Genomic DNA, 27,490 nt, shown 5'->3' with positions numbered 1-27,490 from the left:
CGTCTCTTTACCTTGGGGAGAGGCCAACTTTGGACCAGAAGCAGGTTTGGGTCATGTGGTCATTCAGCTTTGAGTAGAAAGAAATTTCTGAACTAAGAAATGTTGCCAGAGTCCTCACCTTGTTCTAAGTTTGGAAAGGTTCACCCGTTGTTAACATCTCCCCGCGTTTGCTTAACCTCTCTCTGCACGTATCACGTTGTTATTGTTGCCCAGTTGTTTCGGAGAAAGTTGCATGGTGACCCTGAATACCTGGCAATATCTCCTGAAAACAAGGATTTGCATTTGCATAGCCCCTGGGCTAAGATGGAGTTCAGAGATTGTAACGTGGCTACACTGTTATTATCCAATCTACACAGTCTGTATTCAAATGTCCACAATTGTCCCAGTCGTGTCCCTTACAGCAACTCCTCCTCTGGTCCAGGACCTGACCCAGAGTCACACGGGGCTCTTAGTCAGCACATGGCCGGTGAGGTCACCAGACAACGGACAGGAGAGGTCCTGCTGCTGACTCCGCGGGACAAAGTCCTTCTTCCCCACCTGTGGGTTTCCTTCCCAGTGTTCAGCTCAGGTCTTTGCTCTGTGGTTGAACTCCTGGGAGTACTAGAGGCCATCTTCCCCAGAAAGTCCTTTGGCAGTAACTTCCATGTCACTGGCTGCCCATGTCACTGACCTCATGTCATGGGCCCCCAGAGGCTTCTAGAAAGGCACGGGGTTTAGGAGTTGACAGTCAGGCTGGGGCGTGCAGGGTGAGAGGTGATGGGCCGGGGGCTGCTGGTGGGCGTGGTTTGCTGGGAGCGCTGGGCTGAGCACCTCCTGTGTGGCTGGCCCTTGCTGGGCATCAGGGAGATGTGGCTTGGAGTCCGTTTGGGTCTACGGGACTTCATCGTCTGGTAAAGGACCCAACAGCAAACAGTGAGCCCCCCGTGACAAGAGCGAAGGGACAATAAAGCACAGAGCTGGGGGTCGAGGGGGCAGCCAGGCCCTGGTCTGGGCAGAAGGCCTGACACAGCAGCTGCAGCCTCTGCATGAAGAGTGGCCTTGGCATGTCAGGGAGGGGCTAGTGAACACCAGTGTGAACACTGGGCTGGGCGAGAGCAGTCCTGGGCTGAGAACCTGAGGGCCCAGCGTCGAGGGAGCTGGCTTCCAGAGCCCTCACCATACAGGCTTTCTCAGGACCAGAGTTTGGAGGCGGTGCTGGGAAGGAAGCTTGGGGCCAGGTTAGCAAAGGCTTTGATGGCAAGCAGGGGAGTATATTTTCTTTACGTATTTTTTAGAAGTATTTTTTTAATTTTTAATTTTTTTTTTTTTTTTTTTACTTTTATGGCCACACCTCGCGGCATGTGGGATCTTGGTTCCCCCACCAGTGATCAGACCCGCATCCCCTGCATTGGAAGCGTGGAGTCTTAACCACCGGGCCGCCAGGGAAGTCCCAAGCCAGGGAGTTTAGATTCTACGTCTTGACTGTGGTTTCCCAAACTCCCAAGAATCCCATGTCACCCAGACAAATTTGGCCAAGTTCAAAAAGCAAACTTTCTCTTATTATCATTTTACTACTACACATACTAGTTATTTTTTTCTACTAACATCCAAGTATACAACATAAAAACTGTCCACCCGTGCTCCCCTGACGGTCACCTCAGCGCCACCAGTGGCTTTCAGACGAAGCATGGCTGCAGGCGAGGGAGTCATGGCAGGTTCTTGAGGGAGGGTGGGGAGACGTCTTAGTGGTCGTATGTATGACTGTGGTGAAGCCACTTCATGCTCTGGGATTCGTGGCCTCATCTGTCAAGCAATGTGTTTAGACAACAGGATTTCTAATAATACAACTGGCTTGGATGGGAAAGTTCTCTGGAGGTGGTCCTGGTCACCCCAGTGAGCTAGGAGTCTCACCAACTTGGGGCCCGGAGCCAGCGCTGGTGCCCAGAGTCCACCATGGAAGGCCTAGGCCTGGAGCCAGACTTCCACGCACCTTGAACGATGGCAGCCTTTGGTCTTGAACTCTAGGAAATGACCAGGCAATATTCTGTGTTGGGAGAGGAAAAAACTCCCCCTCCACAAGGATGATAGGGGGAGGGCTGGGGCTGGGCCTCTGGGCTGGACACACCCTCGGGTCACCCTGGGAGGTAGCCTGGTCAGCTGGTCCCATCGCTGCGATGACCAGAGCTGTGTGGGGCTCACAGCGGTGACGGGCGGCTCTCCCAGAGACTGGGGACCCTGTGAAGATCTTGCCCTTGGGCACAAAGCAAGGATGCGTGAGATCGTACACATTCAGATCGGCCAGTGTGGCAACCAGATCGGAGCCAAGGTAAGGAAAGTTCGATGACTAGTGCTGGCCTTTCCATGGTCCACAGTGCAGCCAACTCAGAAGATCCCCTAAGTTAGCAGGACGGACGGGGAGCCCAGCAGATGGAGACGCTTGGTGGGTATCTGACTTATTAAACGACACCTGTAGCTCAGGAGACCCAGGAAATAGTAAAGGCTTAAAGGGTTAATTTAATTCATGTTAATTCTGTTGACAGTTACATGTGTATAATATACCTGTCAACCATTTTTACTCTGATCACTTTAGCAATGAACTTTTCATATCTAAAACCAGGAATTTGTCTCAAAACAGTTTTCCAAAGTTTCTTGGGAAAATTTTTACACCGTATTACTAAGATATCTTTCCCTCCCTCCCACGTTTATGTTATAAAGTTAAAAAAGATCAACTACTATTTTATTTCAAATGCAACAGAAAATGAAAGAGGTAAACCTAAAGGTTTTTTGGGTCCAGCAGCAGAAATAATTAAAATATATCCTCTGGAATATAGAAGTTTTTCTCCTTCTCCCTTAAATTTTTCTAAAAAATACCTGGTACTGTTGGCCAATGCTAAAAAACAGATGCCACAGCCCAAGGTCTCCAACCCTAATTTTAAGATGATCAGTTCTACTATATAACAACTGTCTCTTTGCTATTTCGAAATTACTTTTACTAGTACGAATTGCATTGAAAATTTAATTGCATTAAAACTTTAAAAAATTTAAATGTGATAAAATGGTATAAAATGTACCATCGTAACCATGTTTAAGTGTACAGCTCAGTAATGTTAAGTATATTCACACTGTCGTGCCTCCAATCTCCTAAATGCTTTTCTTCTTGCAAAACTGAAACTCGGTACCATGAAACACTAACTCCCCATTTCCCCTCCCCCTGCCCCGGCAACCGCTATTCGCCTTTCTGTCTCTATGAATTTGACAGCTCTTGGTGTCTCATATAACAGTATTCGTCCTTTTGTGAGTGGCTTATTTCACTCAGCATAGTGTCCTCAGTGTCTATCCCTGTTGTAGCCTGTGTCAGAATTTCCTTCCTTTTTAAGGCTGAATAATAGTCCATCCTATAGAGAGACTGCATTCTGTTTATCCAGTCATCTGTCAATGGACACTTGGATTGTTTCCAACTTTTGGCTATTGGAACTAGTGCAGCTATGAAAAAATGAAAGTCTTTTAATACAGGTGTTTAAAACCCGGGGCAAAGAAAAGGACCGCTTGCAAAGGAGGTGTCACCCTTCCTTGCCGAGTGATAAGACGTTCAAAACTGAAACACACAGAGACGTGGGAGGCATGGGCCCCAACTGCGCTGAAGTTGGAAGACAGGATGGAGAAAGGACCCCAGGAGGGAGAGGAGGGTCTAGACAGGGTCTCAGCTCTGAATCCAGAACTGTGTTGTCTAGTGGTTAGAGGCCCAGCAACTACTTATTATTTGGGGCCATAAGAGCTTTAAGACATACATTTAATTTGTGCTGTGAGAGAACTTAAATTTCTTTCTTTTCCCACACCCTGAAGAGTGCTGATAATTTACTATAAAGTAATCTTGTTCATAAGACCAAGGCCACATCAGAGCCATCATTTACAAGATGTGGTTGGGAAAACACCCCAGGGGATTTTAACATAAATGAATGTATTTTCATTGCGCTTTACTATGTGCTCCTTCAGGTAACGAAAAGGGGTTATTATCTCAGTAACTGTTTCCATTCCATATAAAGAGCTTGGCACCTACCTATATTCATAGATACTGTAATGCGATTGGAAGTGTATTATGTCTCAGGTAGTTACAAGAGAACAGCTACGCATAATTCTGAATTGAGCGAATACCTGATCATCCAACTGCACACAGTTTAAAAGCGCGCATAGGCGTCTTAGTGGGGGGCTTTTGGGAAAACGGCATGAAAATAAATCCGCAAAGTGAAAGGGGATATTATTGTGAAATCAGATAAGAATTCAGTTTATTTTCACGTAATGGGATCTATACTTTACTAGCTGGAAGCACTGTAAGGCCAAACTAGAGATACACTTCTGATGAGAAACTCTAAAAGAACAGCATTAATGTACACAAGGGCCTGAATTTAACAGGAGCAAAATCCAATTTAATATTTTATGTGTTGACATTTTATTGAAGCAGTTCAGGCTGACATAAAAAATCTTCACTTCATGGTGAGCAGAGGTGAAGAGTACGTTACGCCATGGGGTGGGCAGTTAGGAAAAGGGCCCCCAAGACCATGCTGGGGACGGAAGCGGGCCCAGGAGCCCTCACTTCCTGTCTTTCTGCTCAATGTGCTGTCGCCGACCTGGTGCTTGTCGGGGTCCCTCTGGACACTGACCTCCCCTCCTTCTGCTTTCAGTTCTGGGAGGTGATTGGCGAGGAGCATGGGATCGACTGGGCCGGAAGCTACCGCGGGGACAGCGCCCTGCAGCTGGAGAGGGTCAGCGTGTACTACAACGAGGCCCATGGTAGGACCTCGCTGTCGGCCCCCGTCACCAGCCCCAGGGACGCGGCAGAGAGAGGAGGTCCCGTGAGACGGGAACGCCAGATGGGGGATGTCCCGAGTGACCGAGGGCAGGACTGGCCACTAGAGGGTCACTGGTCTCTGGTCACTGGAGGGGGGCACACTCAACAAGCAGTTTAGGCCCCGACCTTCCTTTCTGGGTTTTATTTTATTTAATGAATTGATTTATTTTTTAATTTTTTAAAACTTTTATTTCAGCTGTGCTGCACAGCTTGTGGGATCTTAGTTCCCCAACCGGGGACTGAACGCGTGCCCTCGGCAGTGGGAGCGCGGCAGTCCTAACCACTGGATCACTGGGGAATTCTCCCTTTCTGGATTTTAAATAAAAAGTAGAATCATTTCCAATAGGAACAAAATCCCTGTCGCTGGCAAGACAACAAACAAAATGGACAACGATGGAGAAAGTTATTTCTGCAGCGTTCTGCAGATCTGTGTGATCGCTGCTGCAGTCCCAGATACGATTTCCAGTCTTTCTATCACAGACACCTTCAGGGAGGGCTCTTTTCTTCTGGACCCGTGTCACAGGGTTATACTCTGATGAAACATTAACCTTTAGAAAAACAGCAGTTGGCTGACTTCTTCCTATTTTTCCACGCAGGTAAGAAATACGTGCCCCGAGCAGTCCTGGTGGACCTGGAACCTGGGACCATGGACAGCATCCGATCCAGCCGACTGGGGGCCCTCTTCCAACCAGACAGCTTTGTCCACGGTAGGTTTTCCTGGAAGGTTCCAGCGGGAAGAGAGGAGGGCTTCCTGGTGTGTTGCTGCCGACACCCTTCCCCCGACCCCAGCGGGCTAACCGAGTCCCTTGTGCCGCAGGTAACTCTGGGGCCGGCAACAACTGGGCCAAGGGCCACTACACGGAGGGGGCCGAGCTGGTGGAGAGCGTGCTGGACGCGGTGCGCGCCGAGGCCGAGGGCTGCGACTGCCTGCAGGGCTTCCAGCTCGTGCACTCGCTAGGCGGGGGCACGGGCTCGGGGATGGGCACGCTGCTCCTGGGCAAGATCCGCGAGGAGTACCCCGACCGTATCCTCAACTCCTTCAGCGTGATGCCCTCGCCCAAGGTGTCGGACACGGTGGTGGAGCCCTACAACGCCGTGCTGTCCGTGCACCAGCTCCTGCAGAACTCGGACGCCTGCTTCTGCATCGACAACGAGGCCCTCTATGACATCTGCTTCCGCACCCTCCGGCTGGCCACGCCCACCTATGGCGACCTCAACCACCTGGTGTCCCTGACCATGAGCGGCGTCACCACGTCGCTGCGCTTCCCAGGCCAGCTCAACGCCGACCTGCGCAAGCTGGCCGTGAACATGGTGCCCTTCCCGCGCCTGCACTTCTTCATGCCCGGCTTCGCGCCGCTCACGGCCCAGGGCAGCCAGCAGTACCGCGCGCTCTCAGTGGCCGAGCTCACCCAGCAGATGTTCGACGCCCGCAACACCATGGCCGCCTGCGACCCCCGCCGCGGCCGCTACCTGACCGTGGCCTGCATCTTCCGGGGGAGGATGTCCACCAAGGAGGTGGACGCGCAGCTGCTCGCCGTGCAGACCAGGAGCAGCGGCTGCTTCGTGGAGTGGATCCCCAACAACGTCAAGGTGGCCGTGTGCGACATCCCGCCCCGGGGGCTGAGCATGGCGGCCACCTTCATCGGCAACAGCACGGCCATCCAGGAGCTCTTCAGCAGGATTTCTGAGCACTTCTCGGCCATGTTCAAGAGGAAGGCCTTCGTGCACTGGTACACGGGCGAGGGGATGGACATCAATGAGTTTGCCGAAGCCGAGAGTAATATCCAGGATTTGGTGTCCGAGTACCAACAGCTTCAAGATGCCGAAGCAGTTCCGGAGGAGAAGGAGGAGGTCGGGGGCGAGGCAGAAAGGGAACCGGGAGATAAGGGACATTAACCATGAGAGAAGCTGCGCGAGGCTGGCTGCGGCGTGGAGTCACGTCCAGTGTTCTCACCTAGGATGAGTGAGCCCCGCGGCCGTCCCCGGCCAGTTCTGCACCGTAGCACCGCGACCCACACGCAGCCACCCAGTATTAGCCTCAGCGCAGGACCGCGCGGCTGGGGAAGCACCGAGGGGCAGCAGGGTCTTCTGCTGGCACCGACTAGCCTTGCAGAGCTTCATGTCCCCTGCCCACTCTAGCCGCTTCTTTTTAATAGCCAGGTGAGCTTATGGTAAAGCGCTCCCTGTTTAAAGATCTGGATTGGCTATTTGCTGTATGCCTAGCACTGCGCCAGGCATCAGGGCTCCACACGTGAACGCGCGGGGAGCCACGGCAGTTGAGGTTAAATTGTAGATGCTTTAGCTACGCTGGTAAGCGTCCCGGAATCTATACTCGGCATCCCGGGATGCTAAGGCTCTTCCTGCAGGTTCTCTCTTAGCTCGCTGCCCGCAGCCCACCTGTTCACACCTGCCGTCCTCCAGAAATGCCAGGTGACTGCTTGGTGTGCAGGAGGTTCGCAGAGGTAAATGGGCTTCAGCGTCCACTAGTAAATTGTGGAGACTGTGTGTACGTTTCAACGTACCAACTGCAAAGGGCAAAAGGGAGGAAAGGAGAGTGGCATTCCTTCCCACAAATACCCGGGCAAAAAAAATAAAAAACAAAAAAACAAAAAACGACAAGCAAAACTCGAGAACTTCAATCCTCTGACCTTTATGTCTGAAGAGCTAGCTTTTAACATAGGTGTATTTACATACTTTTAAGTTTCTTATTAATGTTTGATTCTGAGAATTCATTAATCATCATCTTTGGTCTTCCTTGTAAAGGCTATCTCGAAATGCCCTTTCCACTTTCACGCGGCAATCACCTCCTGAAAGCTCCCTGTAGCCGCTCTGTTCTTTAAAAGGGCACAGGCGCGCTCAGCAACCCTTCAAACGGAGGAATTGAGCAGCGGTGGCTGCAGTGTCCTTCGCAGTTACGGAGGACATCGTCTCATTAGGGAACTTTTACAGTTCAAATTAATTTGCAGAAGTTGCCATAATGTTTGCATGATCATGCAGCTTTAACCATTACATGATTTTAATCTGCTCACATTACAACAGGACCAGATACACAAAAGCGTAATCAGATCATCCATAACTTCTTAATTACAGTTTACCTATTCCTGACATACAGCACTGCCATCCCTTCCAGCGCCGCAAGGGTTTTAATGGCCTTCTAGAATTACCACGGAGCTGTCCTATTTGATCCATGGGTAGCTGGCGACAGGAGGAAATATTTACTTGCAGGCAACTGGATTTGCTCTGTCATCTGCAGTAATGAGGTAGCCGGTGAATGGGTGACAGCAGCTCATTTTGAGAAACTTCACTCTTTTCATGTAGTCTTATGAGGAAATAACTAAAACATGTACCAAGAGAAAACTGTCTCACTGTTGGTATCATGACAAGTCTTCTATTTCCAGAATTACAAAAAAAAAAAAAAAAATTTAAATACTTTCTACTTGTGGTTCAAAAAGCACTAAAAACAAAAGTAGATTTAAAAGTAGATTTAAGGAACTGCACCTAAACGACTCCTAGTTTGAAGTTCATAACTTCCTTAGATGCTAAAAAGACTTATAACCTGCGATTACATAAGAATTTACACACGATTCCTCTAGCACTTTTTTTCACTTTCTCAAACCTGAAAAGGCAATTAAATAGATGCAAGAAAGGATAAAGATCTAAATTAAAAAAAACCCTGCTGATTTATATTACTGTAAAGATTTTTGTTTGCTCAACAGTAATCATTAAAATAAAAGAAATACAATTTTAAATGGCTAAATTGCTTTATTTCAGACTAAATAAATTCCTTTTCTTGGAATTCTAACCGTCCAGACTGATTAATGTGAGTAGTTAAAAATATTTTCAGAATGCATCTCACCATCCTACTCTTTCGTATGGTAGAAATAGATTAAAATAAAAAAAAAAAACCAAAAACCCCACTAGAAACCGAAAGAAATCTGTCCCCTGTGATTTTGAAGAGCCTATTCCTTTAGCTGTATGGTTGCTACAGCGACATTGGTCTCTCGGAGACCAAGACGGTGGAATCAGAATTTCAGAGCTTGTCTGATTCCTTCACTTCACACACGAGAACACTGCGTGAGTGAAGAGACTGAATCCCTCACAAATCACTCAGGTGGTTAGTGAAATACCCACAACAAGATCTGATCAGGGCCCCCTGGTAGTCTGGACACAGTGGTCCTGCCACCTCCCAGCAGGGCATCACAGTATCGGTTCAGGATTTTTTAATCACAGAGAAAGAGCCTCAAAGAATCTTTACTGAGCAGTGAATCTGTCCTTTACTCAGTTGACTTTTAATCCTTTCCATACCACAAGCCCTGTCCCTAAGTCTCTTTTCTAATTATCCCATTTGCCTCCCGAATGAATGACTTATCTCTTATCCTTCTGGTCACTAGATATGATATCTGTTCTCCCTTTAACTTTTTTTTTCTTTTTTTCAGCTGTACGTGTTACAGGACCTTAGTTCGCCAACCAGGGATTGAACCCGTGCCCCGTGCAGTGGAAGCTCGGAGTCCTAACCACTGCACCACCAGGGAATTCACTGTTCTCCTTTAAAAAGCCCTGGTTCATATGATCATAATCCTGCAGTGGTGTGGTAGTTCCCAAACAGAAAAAGTCCGAGAGAAACCAAAAACCAACAGCAAGAGTGAACTGTACTTTAATTTATTGGCATTGTCAATCTATGAACAAGACAGGTTTTTTTTTTCCCCCACGAAGGGGGATCGTTTTCAATCTGCCATAACACGTGCCCACACATCTTCACCATGAACATGCAGCATTTCAAGCTGTAGTCAGGGTCTAGGAGGAAAAGAGAAACAGCAAGTTGCCAGTCCTTCATGTTTTCCTAAAAATCCAACACGAATAGGGAAAGTAACTTCCTTATAATGAGCAGTATAATATGACTGCAGATCTCCTTCACTCGGTTGGTGATAAACCCTGGCTCTCAGCTGTAAAAAGCGCAGGTTCATGTGCACTGCCTTAGCCGAAGAGGCACTTCCCTGCTAAGGAAAACCAAACACTCTCCCTGCAATAAAGAAACACTCTGCCTTTAAAAGACGCTAAATCCCCTATGCTGAGGCGGCGGGGCTGCGTCCCCAGCACGATGGATAGAGAATGGTCACTGTTCTGCTACCGGAGCTGGACACTACCACTTCCCGGCCCAAAGGACATTACAAGGTGGAGGGAGTTCGATGCGGAGTCTGGCTCGGCCATGCTGCAGGCACAGGCTGGGTGACTTTTCTCAGTTAGCTCGTTGTTAAAACAAAACAACCCAACCTAAAACCAGGTCTCATTCCTCAGAATTATGAGCTCAGACAGAGGGCCCCAGAAAAAGGGCTCAACACCGCATCTCCAGACTTGTAATAAAATATTTACTAATTCAAAATGAAAATGAAAAGTGCTTAGGGGAGACAGTTCCAATAAGTACAATCGCTCATAACCACAAGCTGCCAGAGGATTACTATTTATCACATTTCCCTGCAACTGCGGGTCTGAAGCTTTTTTAAAGCTAAACAAGAAAATTAAATCTGAAAAACAGCTTTCCGGTAATTTGCCTCGCTTGATCTTCGAAATAATAATGTCAAGAAAGCAGTTTAGAGATCAAATCACTTTAATAGTTTGGAACACAAAAGTCTGAACTTATCAACTGTACGAAACTGCCTTACTTTGCATTGCCAACATCAGAAGTAAAATGAACCAAACTCTGAAAACATAAATTTAGCAAAACAGTATTCACTGCAGGGTCTTGCCGATTTTATTGCTTGATAAAATAGCAGGACCCTTGCCTGTACCTGTAGCCCTACATTCGGGAAGTAGTGATTTGTGAGAACATGAGCAGATGTGGGGGAAATAAAAACTCAAAGAACTGTAATTTTTCATGCTCCTGAACTGTTACATAACTCCAGTAACAATTATAAAAGTGGGGAGTTTATCCTCCGAATTATTTGATTTTGTGCAGACACATGAAACAGGTTTAATTAAAATAAGATGGCTTTCTACCTAGCATTGCTCAATGAACTGAAAATCAACGTGGCAGGTTACTTCTGCTTGTCAGGGCCTCGAAATGACATTCTTTGATGATGCCATGGGGCTTCCACAACCTGTATGCGTGACATTACCATCCCACTAACTTACTTCTAGATGTGCTGATGGACCAAATGTGGACAGAAGGCAGAACTAAAATTATTTTGATTTTTAAAAGCTCTCTAAATACTTAAGATGCAACTCTTTCTCTAAATCCACCAACAACTTACAGATTATTCCTTTTTCACTTTCACAATTTTTATGCTGCTGCCAGAAGTCTTCTCGGTGTTTGCTTTGAATCCCGTCTTCAGTGCATCCCTCACTGCTTTTGCACAGATCTGGGAGTATCGGATGTAGCTGGAGGAACACGAGAGACAATATAAAGCTAATTATCAATGATCCAGCCAGACTTGCTGTGTGACTGTGCTTTTGTTTTTCTTCCTATACTTTTCATTTTGGTTGGATTGTACATCATTGTAGAACTGAACTTAAAAATGACTAATGCAGGGCTTCCCTGGTGGTGCAGTGGTTAAGAATCCGCCTGCCAATGCAGGGGACTTGGGTTCGAACCCTGGTCCGGGAAGATCCCACATGCCGCGGAGCAATTAAGCCCATGTGCTCCAACTATTGAGCCTGCGCTCTAGAGCCCACGAGCCACAACTACTGAGCCCGTGCGCCCTAGAGCCCGTGCCCCACAACGAGAAGCCACCACAATGAAAAGCCTGTGCGCAGAAACAAAGACCCAACATAGCCAAAAAAAAAAAAAAGTTAATTAATTTTAAAAAAAATGACTAATGCAAAAGGAATCTATACAAAGAAAAAGAAGAGCAGAAAGAAATGTATCAAAGTCTTAATTGGGGTTAGGTGATTTTTGGTTTTTCTTCTTTGCAGTGTTTTCTCTTTAATATATATTAATTTGAAATAAAAGATGCATATATTAGAGAAAAAAAACCCACAGCACAGTAAACAGTCCTAAATGTTAACAGAGGGTATGAGTGGTTTTTTTCCATTTCTCTATTTAAAATTTTTTCTTTTATTATTCTTACAAGGTAAAGTATACATAATTAAAAGAAGGAAAAAAACTATTTTGAATTAAAACAGCTCTACTTCTGATTATTTAAAGGTTTTCCTGCGAATATTGGATTCTGCTTGTCAGGCCTGCCATTGAAAATACTTCCCAAGCAAGGTTTCTAAATTAAACTGAGAAGTCCTTAGAGAACATCATCAATTCCAGCAAAATGTCTAACAGCCAGCTTCCTGTTTTGTAGATGGACTCCCATCAACATCTTATTTTCCAAAAGATGTCAGCTCACTTTTTACACTGTTTGAAAACAGAAAGGACAGAGGGGAGGGAGCTGCTGACTATTTTCTCATGTTTCAGGTTTGTTTTTTTGGGCCAGAGATAGGAGTTCCAATTCTTGCTTCCACTCCTACTAACTGGTGAATTTTACGCTGTTCCATCTTTTGGGCTAATTTATTCTGTAAAAACAATGGAACAAAGCAGAAGGATAACAGTATTTGCCTCACTGGTGGCAGGGAGGAGGAAAGACAAAGTGTGGAGAGCAGGATTGCCCCACCTGTCTCGTAGGAGGTGCTTAATACATGGTCCCTCTGACTGGGGCCATCATCCTTCCAACTGTACAAAACTTTGCTTGACCTTGAAAGTCAGGACACACTTGGGTTGCCCACGGTCGCATACCCACAGACGGTCACTACTAGGAGGTGCTACTTAATCTAGTCAAGCAACAAGGTGTGTTAACCTGAGCCAGGTGAGCGGCTCAACTGGGTGCACAGGCAAAGAAACCAGGTGTGACACCTAGATCCATGGTGTCTCCATTTCGCCAGAAGCCATGTCCTCCAGTGGGTTCCACAGTTTGGCTTCCCAAGAGCCACTACTCACCTTGTGGCAGAGCTTTGTACACCTTACCGAGGGCTCAGCCGTTTTACCAATAAGGAAACCTGAGAGCAACAGGAGCTAATTTAATAAAAGATGGATATGCCATTTTAAAAGGCCCCACCTTAATGCTGGAACGGCCAGGTATGGTGACCGTGGTTACCTCCAGAGACCTCTCTCCTCTCCTTCAAGTTCTCAAGTTGTATGTGGCTCTGTTACTTCTAGAACGTCAACCGAGTGTAATTTAAAGGACAAAGGCCCCGCGGGTGAGAAGCGCCGTCCACGGGAAGACACGGCACTTGTCGAGCGCGTTCAAGGCGGCGCACAGGTGCTCGGCGGCGCCCCCGGCAGGTGCGGACAGGTGCTCGGCCCCGGCGCGCCCGCATCCCACGGCCGTGAACCCGGCCTCCCCGTCCGCAGGCCGCCATCTTGGGGCCGCACTCGCCGGGACCACCCCCACCCACGTCGCGCCCGGCGTGACCTCCGACCCCGGTTCGCCCCGGACCTCCCCGCGCCCCAGCTGTCCGCCCCTCCCGATGTCCGGCCCTACCTGAGTCCAGCTTGTCGCCAGTACGCCACCATGATGTCGCGAGAGGGGGCGCGTCGGGCCGAATCCCGAGGACCCGTCAAGGGCGGCTCAGCGTGCAGGCCGGCTGCCGGAAGGTCAGGCCTGAGAAGCGGAAGGGGCGGAGCTCCGGGCCTGCCAATCCCACCGCCCCTTGCCCCGCCCCGCCTTCCCGAACGGCCTCTGCCGTCTCATCGCAGAATCCTCCAGGCTCCACGAGCCAATGGGGGCGCGCGGCCCGGGCCGCGGGTGCCAATCCCCGGGGGGGCGGGCCGGTCGGCCGCGCGTTCCTATTGGCTCCGCGGGCTTTCGTAGTGGCTCAGGCGGCGGCGGCCGGAGCGGCGGAGCGGCGGGGCGGCGGGGCAAGAGGGGAGTTGGAGGGAACGCGCGGCCGCGTAGCTTCGGGAGCGCGAGACTCGGGGCCGCGTCGAGGTCGGTGTCGGGGCGCACCCCCCCCCCCCCGACCCCGGACCCGACGGCCGCGTCCAGACCTTCATGTTGACAACACTCAAGCATGTCCGCCCCGAGTTAACAGTTAAAACGAGCCGCCCTCCGACAATCCCTAGGGTTTCAGGCCGGCCCGGGGCACCAGAACCTGGCCGGGGAGAATGAACTGGACATCGGAGGGAGGAGGGGAGGAGGCCCAGCGCGTCCAGCTTAAGAGACTCAACCTCGCGGCGCAGAGCCGGCTCGAGCGCGCGGCAGTTAGGTGAATTCTTACAAGGAAAAGCATTTCTTTTGCTCCTTAGTTACTAAAAAGAAATTATAATCAGGAAAAACATCATAGTTAAAAGGAAGTTTTTATTAACAGGAAGGTTTTCTTAATTCATATAAGATCCATCTTTAACATTAAACAGGATAATATGCTCCATAATCCGAGAGTCTAATTCTAACCCATGAACACTCTACTCCAGTTTAGTCCTCTCGAATGCCTGCTGTTATTTATATTTTAACAGGTAAAAGCCATTACCTACGAGCTACTTAACGAAAAGTAACTACACTGGAAGATGAAAATCTATAGAATTTTGTCGTTAGATCAGAGTAAAAAAAAAACAGGATAAAATTTTGTTTAGAAATCTTTTTATCATTAGGGTATTCTTATACTTTTCAGAACAAGTATAATTTTCAGAAGTTATACAAGGCAACTTATTATTAAATATCATTATTTAGCAATGGTTTGTTTAGTTGAAATGTTATTTTAATTGTAAAAACCATCTCCGGTTACAAAAAATAATCAAAAACCTTATTGGCTTTAACTTGCTTTTACAAATGTCCTAAGAAGTCGCAAGCTAAACAATATTTTAAATAGAAAAACAATTTTCAAATAGCCTGGTATACTATTTTTGTGGTTTAGGTACATATATTAATTGGTTTCTTTTATAGGAAACCTGACTAGAAGTTTATCACTTTAAGTACTGTGAAATAAAGGCAAGAGCTCATCACCTTTTAACAAAAATATTCTGTATGCAACAATTCCCAGTATCAAAGGTATTCTTATTTAACGGTTGATAATTAATTGCCTGCTACAAAATACAAAACAACACAACATTTACTGGATTGTTTTCCAGATTGCAGCTGCCCACTGGCATCCAAAGCAAGGATTTCCCATAAATAAAAGCTGCAAAGCAATTCACATACTGGTTAGTTTAGGTCAATGCTTTTTTTTCACCCTATTATTCTTTTTTCTTCTCCACCGCCCCCATCCCCTGCAGTGACACAGTATTATTTAAAAACATTAAGTCCCTGGGATTTATGCTTCAGATCAAGACATCATTCGAGTAATTTCAAATGATGTACAGCTCTTCACGTAAAAAAGATGTTTTGTGGTCACAGTTACTTCAAAAAGGAATTATATTCAAATAACCTGACATATCATGCTTTAGCAATTACAGAACCACAATTTTGACACATGGCAATTGATAAGTTAGGCAAATGTGAAATGCTAAAAGATGTGAACAGCTGTTCTTCTGTTTAAGTTTAGAGTAGTGCAAAATTCTGGTAATGACTTTATTTTTTCAGTTAACATAACCAGCCCACAACACAGCATACTAAGTCATAAAGTACAGATCCAAGGAAGGTAATACATTTACTAAGTTACAAAACTTTGGCAAATCAATACAGTACTCTTTAACACAATAAAATATATTTTTGTTGGAGTCAGTTATTACTTTCATGATAATTTTTACTCCAAAAATGTTGAGTACAAAATTAAAACACTGTGATTTTTAATGGTGGTTTATAGCAGAGCAAGTTATTTTATACAATTAATGTCTTTTTAAAACTATACAGTTTCTCCTTTAAAAGTGAGTTCCCTCATGCAAGTTCTCCAAGTTTATTGCAGGGCAGTGGTGGGTATGTAAGAGGTGGCTCTGCTTGGTTCTGGGGTTGGTCCAAAGACAGGTAGAGTTCCAATGCATGAAAAGCTTTAGAACTCTACCTTAAGGAGGTTTGATCAGCCAATACCAATTTTCAAGTACTTTTCAAAAATTGTTACATTTTTACATAAATACTGGAATCCTCAAAATCAGTCATTTCAGACAACACTAATTTCAGCCAATCCCTTTGATTTAGAAACACTGCACCTCTTTGTTTTGATCAAGTCACATAGTCCTTCTTCAGCTTATTAAAAAAACAATTCTACCGAAAATATAGTTGTATTTTTTAAATAACAAATAAATATACTGCCAGCTTGTAGAGACCTGGGGAACTGGGTGTTATCAACTTTCATTATCATTTCTCCACAAATGCTGCTGCTGCCATTGGTGTCCTTATGCTCCCTCTTGCCGAAGCCGTCAATTCCTCAATTTCAGCATTTAATTTATGTATTACCCACTCCATTGCTTCTCGGCCCTTAAAAAAAAATCCAACATGTTTATTCTTACCAAGTGAGAGCAAAGGCACCTGCCAAATAAACGGCACATCAGGAAGTAACAAGAAGCGGTACAAGCATAACTAAACCTCACCAGGACAGGTTGTTTTTACCTTTGCTTTTTTTTCTCTAACGTTATTTACCAAATATCAAATGCCTTGAGAAACTGGCTTGATCTATATACTGATTTTAATTTATATTTTTGCAAAAGATGTTCTCGAATCTACAATTAAATGACAGTTGTGTTTTACTTATTTATGAGTAGAATGGTTCCCCTTTCGGGGTGAGGTCAAACTCCTTTTTTTTCTTTTTATGTCCATATTTTAAACCAAAATCCTGTATGAGGCTCTGAAGGCTCTGGTCCCTGACTTCCACTTCAACCACTCTCTTGGACCCTATGCAGTTCCTTGAGGGACAGAACAGGAGCATTTCCTGCTTCCGGTCTCAGGGCCTCCTTTGCACACGCAGCTCCTCTGCCTGGAATGCTTCCTAGCAGGCCCCTCACGGCCTACCCACCCCTCATTCAGAACTCAGCAGAAACATCACTTACTGAACACTCATTAAACACTGTCATACCTTTCTGTACTTTTCCTTTCCTAATGACGTTTTGTATGATTAATGTCGCCTTCCTCTTAGTTCCACGAGGGCAGGGACCACGTTTGTTTTGCTCCCCGCTGTATCCCCAGTCTAGCCTAGCACTCTGCCTGACACAGAGAAGGCATCTATGAATATCTTTTGACTGCTGAACGATTATATTAAACATGTGTTATAAAACAGTACATTAGGCATCTCTTTCTCTGAACTTACTTTATTTTAAATCATTCTCAATCAGGCAAAAATTAGTTGGGGGGCAGTGGAGAAAAATCTCACTTTTTTCACGTATAAAGCACAGACATATATCCATTTATCTATATCTATAATCTGTAGTATTAAACAATTTCATGGGGTGGGGGTAATTAGGGGAAAAATATCTACAGTGGACCTGGGCGTGAAGGGAGCTAATGAAAAAAAGGTTGGGAATCTATGCTTTCAACAGCGACGCACTGCTACATGGCTCCCCCCCTTCCCCCATGCTGGGCCCAGGGCTACAGTCTTCCCATATTATCTCATTCACTCTTCGCACCCAACCCTGTAAGGTGGGTGGTTAATCTCCGCTTCGCAGACAGGAAACTGAAGCAGAGAGAGGTTCACTTAATTAATCGCCCAAGGTGAAAGGCTGGTCAGTTACAGCTGGCATGTGAAGGCAGGTGGGCTGGACCCCAGAGCCCGTGCCGGCAACTGCCCACATCACCTCGCACTGCAGTGCCTCAGAGTCAGCTCACAAGGACAGCGCTTCCAAGAAACAAGACCCAGGAGTAAGAGCAAGCAGGGAGGGGCTTCCCTGGTGGTCCAGTGGTTAAGACTCCACGCTTCCACCGCAGGGGGTGTGGGGAACTGAGATCCTGCAAGCCTGCGCTGCACCCCCCAAAGAAAAAACAGAAAACAAAACAAAACAAAGAGCAAGCGGGGAGCAGCCTTACTTACTTTATTGGCATTTGACGATATCGTGCTTGCCATCAGGCCTTCGAGGTAACTGCCGAGACTGACCCCTTTCACGGTAATTATGGCTTCTTGAGTCAAAACAGTTCTGGAACAAAACACATTTACACAGCTTCAGGATGACCTAATTTTCATTTTTCAAAGAAATATTTGATTAAAAAATTAAAACACACTGTAAAATAGGTTTGTTAAAATATTTTTCACTTACTTTTCTGGGTCTCGAGGATGTGGTTTGTATATAAGTCTCTCATCTACTGAAACCATATTTGTAAATGAAATCTATAGAATTAAAAAAAAAGTCAAATCATCTTGGAAACCAAAAATATTTCCAAAATTAATTCACAAACCAAAACCTTGCTAGCTAAATATACAAAACAGCAGCAAGTAAACCACTTTGATATTAGTGTAAAAAGAAGTTTTCACTATTCATTGCTTCCTTTTTATTAAAAAAATAATAAATTTGACAAAAGCATCATAATAGTAATAACATGCACACGATGCCAAGTGCACTTTACTGAGTGCCGTCTCCTAGAAATAACAGGCAGGCTCATTAGAGCGCTGAGGCTAAGCGCAAACAGGCAGAGACGATGCAGCATCTCAGTACTGATTTCCTAAGCCAGGCTGAAGAGCACACATTCATTTGTGTACCAACTACAAAAGAGAGAAAAAAACTAAGCCAAATAATTTAAAATTAAAACAAAAGGGAGTCCAGACTTACATTAGTAGATTTAAGTTCCATTGTTTTCTCTACGGGATCCACTACAGAATGTTCTTGCACATATGTTTTGGTTCTTGCTGCACCAATAAGCTAAGTAAAACATTCAGAATTAGTAATCAGAGGAAGAAGGATTTCTTAACAAGTGTATCAATATTTTATTTGAAGGTAAAAATGTGTTAATATTTTGAACCAAAAATCTGTTTTCATAAAAAACATGAGAAAGCAACAAAGGTCAGAAAGGAGGCCCGTTTAATGGTAAGAGGACTTCATACACCACGAAGGAGATGAGACGCCCAAGACACAAGCAGAGGCGATTAGCAACCAGCCCGCGGAGAGCGAACGGAGTACAAGGCAGGACTCGGCAGCTGCCGAGGTTGAGGGTGGAACAGTGAGCCTGAACATTCGGGAAACAGGGCATGTAGAGAAAGGAGAGGTTTGGAGTGTCTGTCAGTGTTTTCCTAGCGCGGCCCAAGGGAGAGGACGCAGTGGCTCCGGTCTCCAGACAGAAAACCAGCCACCTCACGACGAAGATAACACAGCACATCCAGGGTCACTCCCTGTGCTCCGACCCCAAGCCAATCCCAGCCGTGCTCATTTCTGCGTCCGCACCATCTAGTGCAGTGGTGTGTGCAATGGAAGCAAATTGTTGGAAAATGTGTACTTTACTTTTCTGAGGTGGCCCACTTTCTAGAAAAAGAATCTCTACAGACAACCGGGCCCACTTATACCAGGGTTCTCTCCCACCACGATAAACTGGCGCCCCGCTTTCTTGCTGGTTAAACTGGCTCACTAAAGCCTGCTCCCTTGAAAGGGCATAGAATTGCTTTCAAACGTACAGGTAGAAGCAACAGATCTTGGAACAAACACGGCAGCAGCAAAGTGAGACCATGCTCCTCACTTAACAGGCGCGGCCACCACTGACCACAGCAACTGTCAGCTAACAACCAGCACCAGACCACTGCTTCCACATCTTAAGTTGCTGGCAAAGTAGGAAAAGCAGAATAAAACTTTTAGATTGCAGAGCATTAGCTGGCTTCCTTCAGGAGGTTTTATCGGGTGCCTTCATGAAGACTGTAATAATATTTCCAATTCATTATACACTCATAACTCAAGTTTATTATAATACAATTTGAACTGATGCAAAAATGACATTCAGAATCGGCTCCCACAACCTATTTGAAATTATAATGTGGTTTTGAAAACTTCTCTACAGCAGTCACATTGCTTCAGGAATAAAGACACACTTACAGATTTCACAATAGAAGGCAGTCCCCACTCTGTGCTGAGAAGTCTATGGCTGTGCAACTTTCCAGAGAGATCTACGTGTCTGTCCAATACATCAACTCCAACCACACTTGGGTTCATAGGGTTTGGGTATTTCTGCATTGCAGCTGTTGTAACAGTTTCCCATGGGTGGCTGCCGACAGGAATAAAAAATCAAACATTAAAAAATACGCATATAAATGAAACCATTCTTATAACCCATCCAATTAGTCTTTACAATTAAACTTTACTTAATTTACCTAGGGAAGACTACTTTCTGAAACGCTGGCTGAAAGATGATTTGGGGAGGCTCAGTCTACATTTTGAACATGTGCAGATTTCAGTATGTTTTCAGCACACAGGTGATGCGGCAGAGCTGGCGCCCAGAAGGTTAAAATAGCCTACAGGGCGCTACAGAGCCGTTCTTCAGTCACCTTGTCCACTTATCAGTGTCCACTCTCACATGTAAGTTTTGTTTCTAAGAATTACTGATTCATAAAAATGTGTTTTACAATTATGTTCTACAGAAACAAACAGCAAAAAATATTATTATACCATTTATTCTTTTGTCTGACCCCACTTCTGTGAAGCCATAAAGAAGTAACAAGAGCAAAAGAACTTACAGGCACTACAAATTCTCATAGGAATTACAAAAAGATCCAAAGCATTACTGATTTAAATATCATAATATTAAACATGTATTCTTCTCTAATAAGGTAATAAATAATACTGGCCCCTCCAGTCAATCTTTATCCATTACTTTCCTCAAGAGTGATTCTGATTTCTGTTTTGAAAAGGTCACCCAATACAATAAAATGTTTTTTTAAGGTGCTCCTAATGTGCCACTCTCTAATATTCTCTCTTAATAAGCATTTGCTTGTCATCTAGGATCGAGATGGTAATAATATCATGGAACTTGCAGCATCTTTATATTCGTCAAAAAGCACATGTACTTGGGTGATTCAAAATGTGATGTACATTTGTTCTCTTCACAACTTATCTGAACAACATGCTTGTACCAAAGATATCCATTTCAAATGAGCTTCTTACTAACTACAATGAGCCTTAAAAGTGACTGATTTTACACGTCTTCACTGAAAGGAAAGACAAGATCTGGAGACGGTGTTTCAAACTACACTTACCGATAAACCACACACTTTTTATTTTTCGAAAAGCAAAACACCAACATTGTAAAGCAATTATACTCCAATAAAGATGTTAAAAAAAACAAAAGCAAAACAAGTAGGCAGTAATCTACTTCAACTTTTCAGAGAACTAAGCCTGACAACTTTTCGTGGACAAAAGGAAGATCTCAGCCTCACTCATTTTGCAAAATCCTGGACAAGCAGTAACATTGCTCGTAATGCCTTCACTTTTGCTCTAACATTATACAGAAATGAACCCCATTCTGTTTTTAATCTCAAGCCTTATTCAGCAAACAGTGCAGGTATATAAGCGGAGCTACTTCATAAAGCTAAACAGTCCCCACAAACAGAAGTGATGGGGCCAAGCACTCTCATTGCTACCAAGAAAACTATCTAAAATGAGAATCGGATGAACCCTTCCCTGTCTCCATCTAGTCATATACCATGGGGAGGTGGCTTCCACGCACTTATCTCTTCCCCCACCTCCTTGAAAAAATTAATAATTGCAAGGCTTCGGGGTGGTTATGCATTATTTCTAAGTCAGTCATTCTCTCCTCTCTGAGCCAACTTGAAAACGTTGACGTTGACTTAGCTTGGACGAAGACTGCTTTATAAAACACGACTAGCTCAAAAATCACAAAGGATGCATATTACAATTAACCATCTTCCAGTAATTCACTTTAACTAAATTAATGAAATCATGTGAAAAGACTTCACACTGCAAGACATTCAAAGATGGCCCCAAAGGACAGTCAGTCAGTAGAACCTGGTCGTGCTTGGTGAGCTGTCCAATTTTTTCACCTATAAAACGAGGTGGGGAACACTGTTAACTCCACCGAGGCAGCAACAGTGTCTTGATTTATTTACCAAAGTGGAACCAATCCAAAGAACAGTGCCTGGCACTTAGTGGGCCTTCATATTTGTTGAAGGAATCAATGAATGACTTCAACTGATGCCAACTACATGCTAGGCCTCAGAAGGAAGCACTGGAAAATCATAGATGGGAAAGACTCAGAATGATGACTTAGATGTCGTTAGTTAGTAACATCCTTAAGATGGAAAACACAGGGAAAGCATAAAATTTGAGAGGGGAGATAAATGACTTCATTTTCGGGGATGCTGAGTCTGAAGAGCCTGCAGGACATGTGAGTAGGGATATGCTGCTAAGACCTGAAAATAAGGATTTTAAGTTCAAGAAAGACTGGAGCCCAAGGTACAGATTTGGGTGCCAGAAATGTGTGTATCAGCTGGGACCTTGATTAAAAAGTCCACATTATCTGGGGAGAATCAGGATCAGGGCTTCTTCTCCCAGGAAACACAGAGCATTTATGTGAATATGTCTATTTTCTGCGAGGACAGTCCCAGAGCTTTCATCAAATTTCAGAAAGACATGCAACAAAAAGAGAAAGACTAATAGTCCCTGATGAAATGCAAGAAGGCCAACAACAGAATTTCACTGAACATTTACACTGAAGGGTAAGAAGAGAGGAAAACATTAAAGAAGAGGGCCAAATGAGTGGGGAGGGGTAGGAAACAAGCTAGGGAGAAGAGTGTTAAGGAAGAAAATTCTAAGGAGTGCCAAGAACCTCTCAAGCATTTAAACCCAGAAGAGAACTGCAAAGAAGAAACCATCCATGATCCCAATGGCTGAAACAGAGTAGTGAAGAATGTGACCTGGTTAAAGAACACTGGAAAGTCTACAAACTTAGGCTCTTTCCCCCAGAAAGACTGTAAACATTAGGGAGAAAAGAAATCTGCCCCCTGATTCTAACATTCTCTACCTTCCAGGATCCAGTGGACTCCTGCATGTGTCTGATTCACTGAGTGTGTGAAAAGCCTACAACTTGTTTTAAACATTGCCCTGGAAATAAACTAAAACATACTGCCAAGCTAAAAAAATTAAAACAGTGTGGCAACAACAGCCAGACCACTGGGATAGAACAGATAGCTCAGAAATGGATTAAAATATAAATCACAAGCGTCTTAGGAGGAAGGTGGCATTTCAAATGGGTGAGAAGAAAAAAGATTAGTCAATAAAGAGTGATGAGACAAATGATCAACAATTTGTTCAGGCAAAAATGATACAGGCGAATAAATGCATGATTCTTTTGTACAATGAATCATGGAACCAGAAGGGAATTTAATTCCCAACATCCAACTGGTGTAAGACCTATTTTCCTTACCAAACATTCCTCCCTAACCAACAGATGTTAATGAACATGGCCTCAAAGACATCTCAGCGCTGTCAGGCCCTGACCACACCTCCGTCGTCGTCTTCCATGTCTCAGACGAAAATGCATAACCCCAAGGTCACACAGCTTGTTGGAGCCAGTGCTGGACCTTGGACTCCAATTTCAAGGCCGTAAATTCTAACTCCTCAGGTCAACGGGCTGCCGGAAAAGGTCCGCTGCGCGGTCGCCTGAGCTCGCCCTAAGTCCACATTCCGAAGCAAGGAACTCCACCCGAAGATACTGGAGCGACCAGCCTCTCGACAGCCCACGATCCTCGGGGCCACGACTCACAGGTCTCTGCAAGGCCCCATGTGGCAACGGGGCGCCTGTCCCACCCCCAGTGCCGTCAGGGACCTCGTGCTCGACGACGCCCCCGCCCCGCAAAAGAGCGTCCACGGGAGGCAGGCCGCCAGGGCCCCTTCCCCAGCCCCCTCCCGGACGGGTCGTCTCTCCTGGGAACCCATTCCTGGGGCGTCCCCAGGGTCGTGACCTTCGTCCCCGCCCCCAGGACTCCGAGGCGCTCGGGCCCAGCTCCCCCACCAGGCCCGACGCCTGGAAGCTTCCTGAGGGCCGCCCCGGCCTCCCCGCGACTCCGGGCCCGGCCTGCCCTCCCACCCCGCAGTTACCCCATGCCCCCCGCCGACCTGCCCCCGCCCCAAACGTACTCAAAGACGTGCTCCGAAGTCCAGATCTTCATGATGCCGGCGGCCCGCGCGGTGTCCGGGCGGCGATAGGGCACAGCGAGGCAGAGGAGCCACTCTTGCCCCGGCCCCGCCCCTCAGCCTCCCCGGCGGCCGCCCAATGCGCACGCGCCATCGGGCCCGACGCGAGGGACGGCCCGACGCGCTGCCCCACGCCCTATCCCGGCCTGGGTTTTGCCCCAGCCTTGCGCGCGGCGCAACGAAGCCCCGCCCCTTAGCGCCAGGCGCACCGCGCCGGCGCAGTTCCGAGGGCGACGCTCCAGGCCGCCGGCGCGGGAGCTGTGCTGCGCAGGCGCGGCACGCGACCTGCGGTCCGCCCCCTCGCGGGCGTCGGCGGGAACGCCGACCTCTGGGCAGAGTTGGGCCGGGCCCAGCTGGGTCCTGCGCGCGCCGCCCGCCAGCCCGTCCGCCCGCCTCGCCTCCTTGCCTCCTCGCCTCCTCGCCTCCTCGCTCCCGCCGGGCCCGAGCTGGCCTGGCGTTACGAGGACTGTTGACGGATCCAATCGGCCCTCTTACACCGACATCTCCTGTGTGTTCGGGGTTCACTTGAGCAAATGTTCATGGTGCCACGTTAGAAACTTCCTCCTACCTGCTGTCTCACCCCAGGCTGTGGAGGGTGCATAGTCAACCAGCTAAGCGATCAACCAAGCAAGCAACCAGCCAAGCAGGCAGTCAGCCCTGTGCTCGTGCCACCTGCCCTCCCGGAGGTTTTTGCCCCTCGGCGGGGAGAAGAGACACAGAGTACACCGGAGAAGCTAACATCAGACAGTGCGCTTAGTGCCCAGTGGAGGGTGTAGTTAGGAAGCACGAGTGCTCAATGGAACAGGTGGAAAGCCAGCTGGCCCGGGGTTTACAGGATGGCTCTCAGCTCAGCTGTCAGTGGCCCCCGCCCTTCCTTTATCACCCTTCCTTAGCAGCTCCTCTAAACTTTAGTTCCTCTGACACACATCCTGTTGCATTTTTCTTAGCACTTCTCACTCTTTGAGATCATCCTGTTCATTTGTTTAACTTCCGCTCAAATGTAAGCCCTTGAGGGCAAGGATCTTGCCTGCCTTGCTCAATAATGATTCTCAGTAAGGTCTCAATGGTTATTGAAAAATGAAATAATAATTCTTCGCGGAATGAATGAATTACTGGAATCATACAGCCACTAGACTGTAAGCGCCTGACAGGGAGGGTCTTGCCAGACTTGTCCAGAAAAATCCCCCTGCACCTACATAATCTCTGGTTGTTGCGTAAATGAATGAATGAGAAGGACGTGAGGGGGCAGGATGGCATGGCATGCGGTTTCATCCACATCACGAGATGAACCTCGTCCAGTGGACAAACTGGCCTCGCTTTCAGGACAAGGCCTCTCTCTCTGGTACCCACCACACTCCACAACCTGTACCCCCTAACAGAAAAATTTGCCGTTTTAAATGATGGCTGTGGAGGAAAATTTTTACATCTAGTTACCTAGAAGCTAGTTTGAAGCACTGCCTCATTCTTGTTCTTAGCTCATTTGATTGCTAAAAACAAATAAAAGCCAGGTTAATTTAGGAGGGAGGATAATTATTTAAAATAGCCGAGGCCCTTTATATAAAGAAAGAAAAATTACATTGGACAGGAAGGAAATAATATGCTTGGGTAGTTGCTAAGTGCAGTTTGTGGTACCTAGGACTTTAAAAACAAAACCTACAGTACTTAGAGGGGATTCTTAGGGAGGTAATGCTTTACGGGCTGCTGAGAGAGCCTCAGCCTCGATTACGGAGAAGTTAATGTCATTAGCTTCAATTGAGAAGTTAATGTCGCTGGGTGTTAAAAACACTGGTTCAGGAACCGTCAGCACAGAACAGCCTGTCTCCGCTATTCCCGGAGCTCCGTGAAGCTGTTCACCGTCCAGGATTCCTATTCTGTTTATTTTAGAGAATGTTATTCTGCCCCCTAGTTCAATATTTCTGTTTTTTAAAGTTGTGAAAATGACAGCTATCCCCCCCCATCCTATATCAGTCTATCGACAGCTTGAGTGGTGGGGATGGGGGCATGGAAGGCTGGAGATCTAGGCCCAACTATCTCTTCTGTGTGTAAGTCATACCACCGACCTTGTACTTGGGTTTGGAGAGCAGGACTTTACATAGATTTTCTCCTGGAGACTCATACAGGAACACACAGAGGAAACAAATGAATGGTTTTTAGATACCTAAGCCTTGTGTCACTGACTGTGCCTCTCACAGAAACAGGCAAGTCATTAGCAGTCATTAGGTGACTGGCTCTTTTTTTTAAAAAAATTATTTATTTATTTGTTCTTATTTTTGGCTGTGTTGGGTCTTGGTTGCTGTGCACGGGCTTTCTCTATTTGCAGAGAGCGGGGGCTACTCTTCGTTGCAGTGCACGGGCTTCTCATTGCTGTGACTTCTCTTGTTGTGGAACCCGGGCTCTCAGCACGCAGGCTTCAGTAGTTGTGGTGCGCGGGTGCACGGGCGAACGGGCTTAGCTGCTCCGCGGCACGTGGGATCTTCCTGGACCAGGGCTTGAACCTGTGTCCCCTGCATCGGCAGGTGGATTCTTAACCACTGAGCCATCAAGGAAGCCCCGGTGACTGGCTGTTATGACACTTACTTACCAGGATGACACACAATCCCCAGAGCCTCACGCCCTTCCCTGTGCCTGGGGTGCGCGTTGGGGAGAATGCAGATGGGATTCCTACCATCGAGAAACTTCAAAACTGGCTGAGGAGCCAAAACACAAGGCGAACAATAACTAGAAGATGAACAAGGTCCTTCCGTGCAGCACAGGGAACTATGTTCCATACCTTGTAATAAACTATAATGGAAAAGACTCTGAAAAAGAATCTATATATAGCTGAATCGCTGCTGTATGCCAGAAACTAACACAACATTGTAAATCAACTATACTTCAATTTAAACAAACACAAAAAACTAGAAGATTTTTAAAGCGGGGGTGGGATGGGGTTAGGTGTTCAGAGCAGAGGCCCATGGCCGTGAAGGCAGCTCCTTCTTAGGAGATGGTGGTGGAGCCTCTTCCCGGGCTGCAGAGCAGGATTTGGCTGAAGGGCCTCCATTAGGGGCTGGGAAGTGAAGAGGCAGCAGGGCCACGTTCGTGGGGCACAGAGACAGGCCTGGCAGGAGAAGCAGATGAAGTTACGTGCCTCAACTTCAGCTGGGCGCCGGCGCCTTTAATTCCCCAAGTCAGTCATTCTCATGCCATCTTCACAATTTGCCCTGTCTTCATACCATCTGTTCCATTATTACCTAAGTTTCTTATATCAGTTTTTTAACAAATACAAAAAAAAAATTTTTTTTTCTCTCCTGATTTTCACTCAACACGTAACTATTAAAGCAAAACAGTAAGCCTGTGGCCTCTCCATCATCTTTCATAGACTTCAGGAGTGGGTGTGTCTCATATTGGGGTCAGTTTCCAAGCTTCTTAACTGCTCTTTAACCCTCATCTGTGCTCTTCAAACTCCAAACCGACCTCTTCCTCTGAACCTCTCAGCCATGACCCTTGTCTCTGAATTTACTGTGAGCTTCTTCATCGTTAATCCTCTTCTATATTTCTCTGCACTCAGAGAACACATTCTTCCCAACCTTTTTGCCTTTCCTCCCTTCATTTATTTATTCAAGAAATAGCCACAGATCACCTATTCTAGGCCCTCGCTACAATCATGGAGCTGACACTACACCAGCAGCTCACAATCAGTGGCGACTTCCTCCGAGAAACAC

General features: G+C 46.4%; 3 protein-coding genes across 4 annotated transcripts; 1 reads left to right on the top strand and 2 right to left on the bottom strand.

The window, feature by feature from the left end:
• Positions 1-2,248: 2,248 nt before the first annotated feature.
• On the top strand, positions 2,249-6,721 carry TUBB1 (tubulin beta 1 class VI). The gene is made up of 4 exons (XM_060123566.1): positions 2,249-2,305; positions 4,659-4,767; positions 5,422-5,532; positions 5,643-6,721. Exons 1-4 carry the CDS (start codon positions 2,249-2,251, stop codon positions 6,719-6,721), a joined length of 1,356 nt encoding a protein of 451 aa, XP_059979549.1.
• Positions 6,722-9,468: 2,747 nt separating this feature from the next.
• On the bottom strand, positions 9,469-13,448 carry ATP5F1E (ATP synthase F1 subunit epsilon). Its single transcript, XM_060122848.1, has 3 exons — positions 13,288-13,448; positions 11,074-11,200; positions 9,469-9,619 (listed from the first exon to the last, which is right to left on the bottom strand). The coding sequence occupies exons 1-2, from the start codon at positions 13,317-13,319 to the stop codon at positions 11,077-11,079; spliced, it is 156 nt and encodes a 51-aa protein (XP_059978831.1). The 5' UTR covers positions 13,320-13,448; the 3' UTR covers positions 9,469-9,619; positions 11,074-11,076.
• Positions 13,449-15,833: 2,385 nt separating this feature from the next.
• PRELID3B (PRELI domain containing 3B) lies at positions 15,834-23,914 on the bottom strand. Of its 2 annotated transcripts, none has more exons than XM_060123039.1 (6): positions 23,733-23,914; positions 19,677-19,845; positions 18,429-18,518; positions 17,919-17,989; positions 17,696-17,798; positions 15,834-16,152 (listed from the first exon to the last, which is right to left on the bottom strand). In XM_060123039.1, the coding sequence occupies exons 1-6, from the start codon at positions 23,762-23,764 to the stop codon at positions 16,033-16,035; spliced, it is 585 nt and encodes a 194-aa protein (XP_059979022.1). In that variant the 5' UTR covers positions 23,765-23,914; the 3' UTR covers positions 15,834-16,032. The 2 variants fall into 2 exon arrangements, with proteins under 2 accessions (XP_059979022.1, XP_059979021.1); XM_060123038.1 differs by lacking the exon at positions 23,733-23,914 and adding an exon at positions 23,020-23,432.
• Between the last annotated feature and the right edge of the window lie 3,576 nt (positions 23,915-27,490).

This window comes from Lagenorhynchus albirostris, chromosome 15, assembly GCF_949774975.1.
Source record: "Lagenorhynchus albirostris chromosome 15, mLagAlb1.1, whole genome shotgun sequence".
NCBI lineage: Eukaryota > Metazoa > Chordata > Mammalia > Artiodactyla > Delphinidae > Lagenorhynchus > Lagenorhynchus albirostris.
This window is presented reverse-complemented; position numbering and strand designations above follow the sequence as displayed.

Coding starts and splice junctions, on each gene's coding strand:
- TUBB1 (XM_060123566.1), top strand. CDS start 2,249: ATGCGTGAGATCGTACACATTCAGATCGGCCAGTGTGGCAACCAGATC. Junction 2,306..4,658: donor GCAACCAGATCGGAGCCAAG/GTAAGGAAAGTT, acceptor TTCTGCTTTCAG/TTCTGGGAGGTGATTGGCGA. Junction 5,533..5,642: donor ACCAGACAGCTTTGTCCACG/GTAGGTTTTCCT, acceptor CTTGTGCCGCAG/GTAACTCTGGGGCCGGCAAC.
- ATP5F1E (XM_060122848.1), bottom strand. CDS start 13,319: ATGGTGGCGTACTGGCGACAAGCTGGACTCAG. Junction 11,201..13,287: donor TGGCGACAAGCTGGACTCAG/GTAGGGCCGGAC, acceptor GTGTTCCTCCAG/CTACATCCGATACTCCCAGA.
- PRELID3B (XM_060123038.1), bottom strand. CDS start 23,057: ATGTTCATTAACATCTGTTGGTTAGGGAGGAATGTTTG. Junction 19,846..23,019: donor TGGTTAGGGAGGAATGTTTG/GTAAGGAAAATA, acceptor TCCTGTCGGCAG/CCACCCATGGGAAACTGTTA. Junction 16,153..17,695: donor TATCGTCAAATGCCAATAAA/GTAAGTAAGGCT, acceptor TTTTTTTTTAAG/GGCCGAGAAGCAATGGAGTG.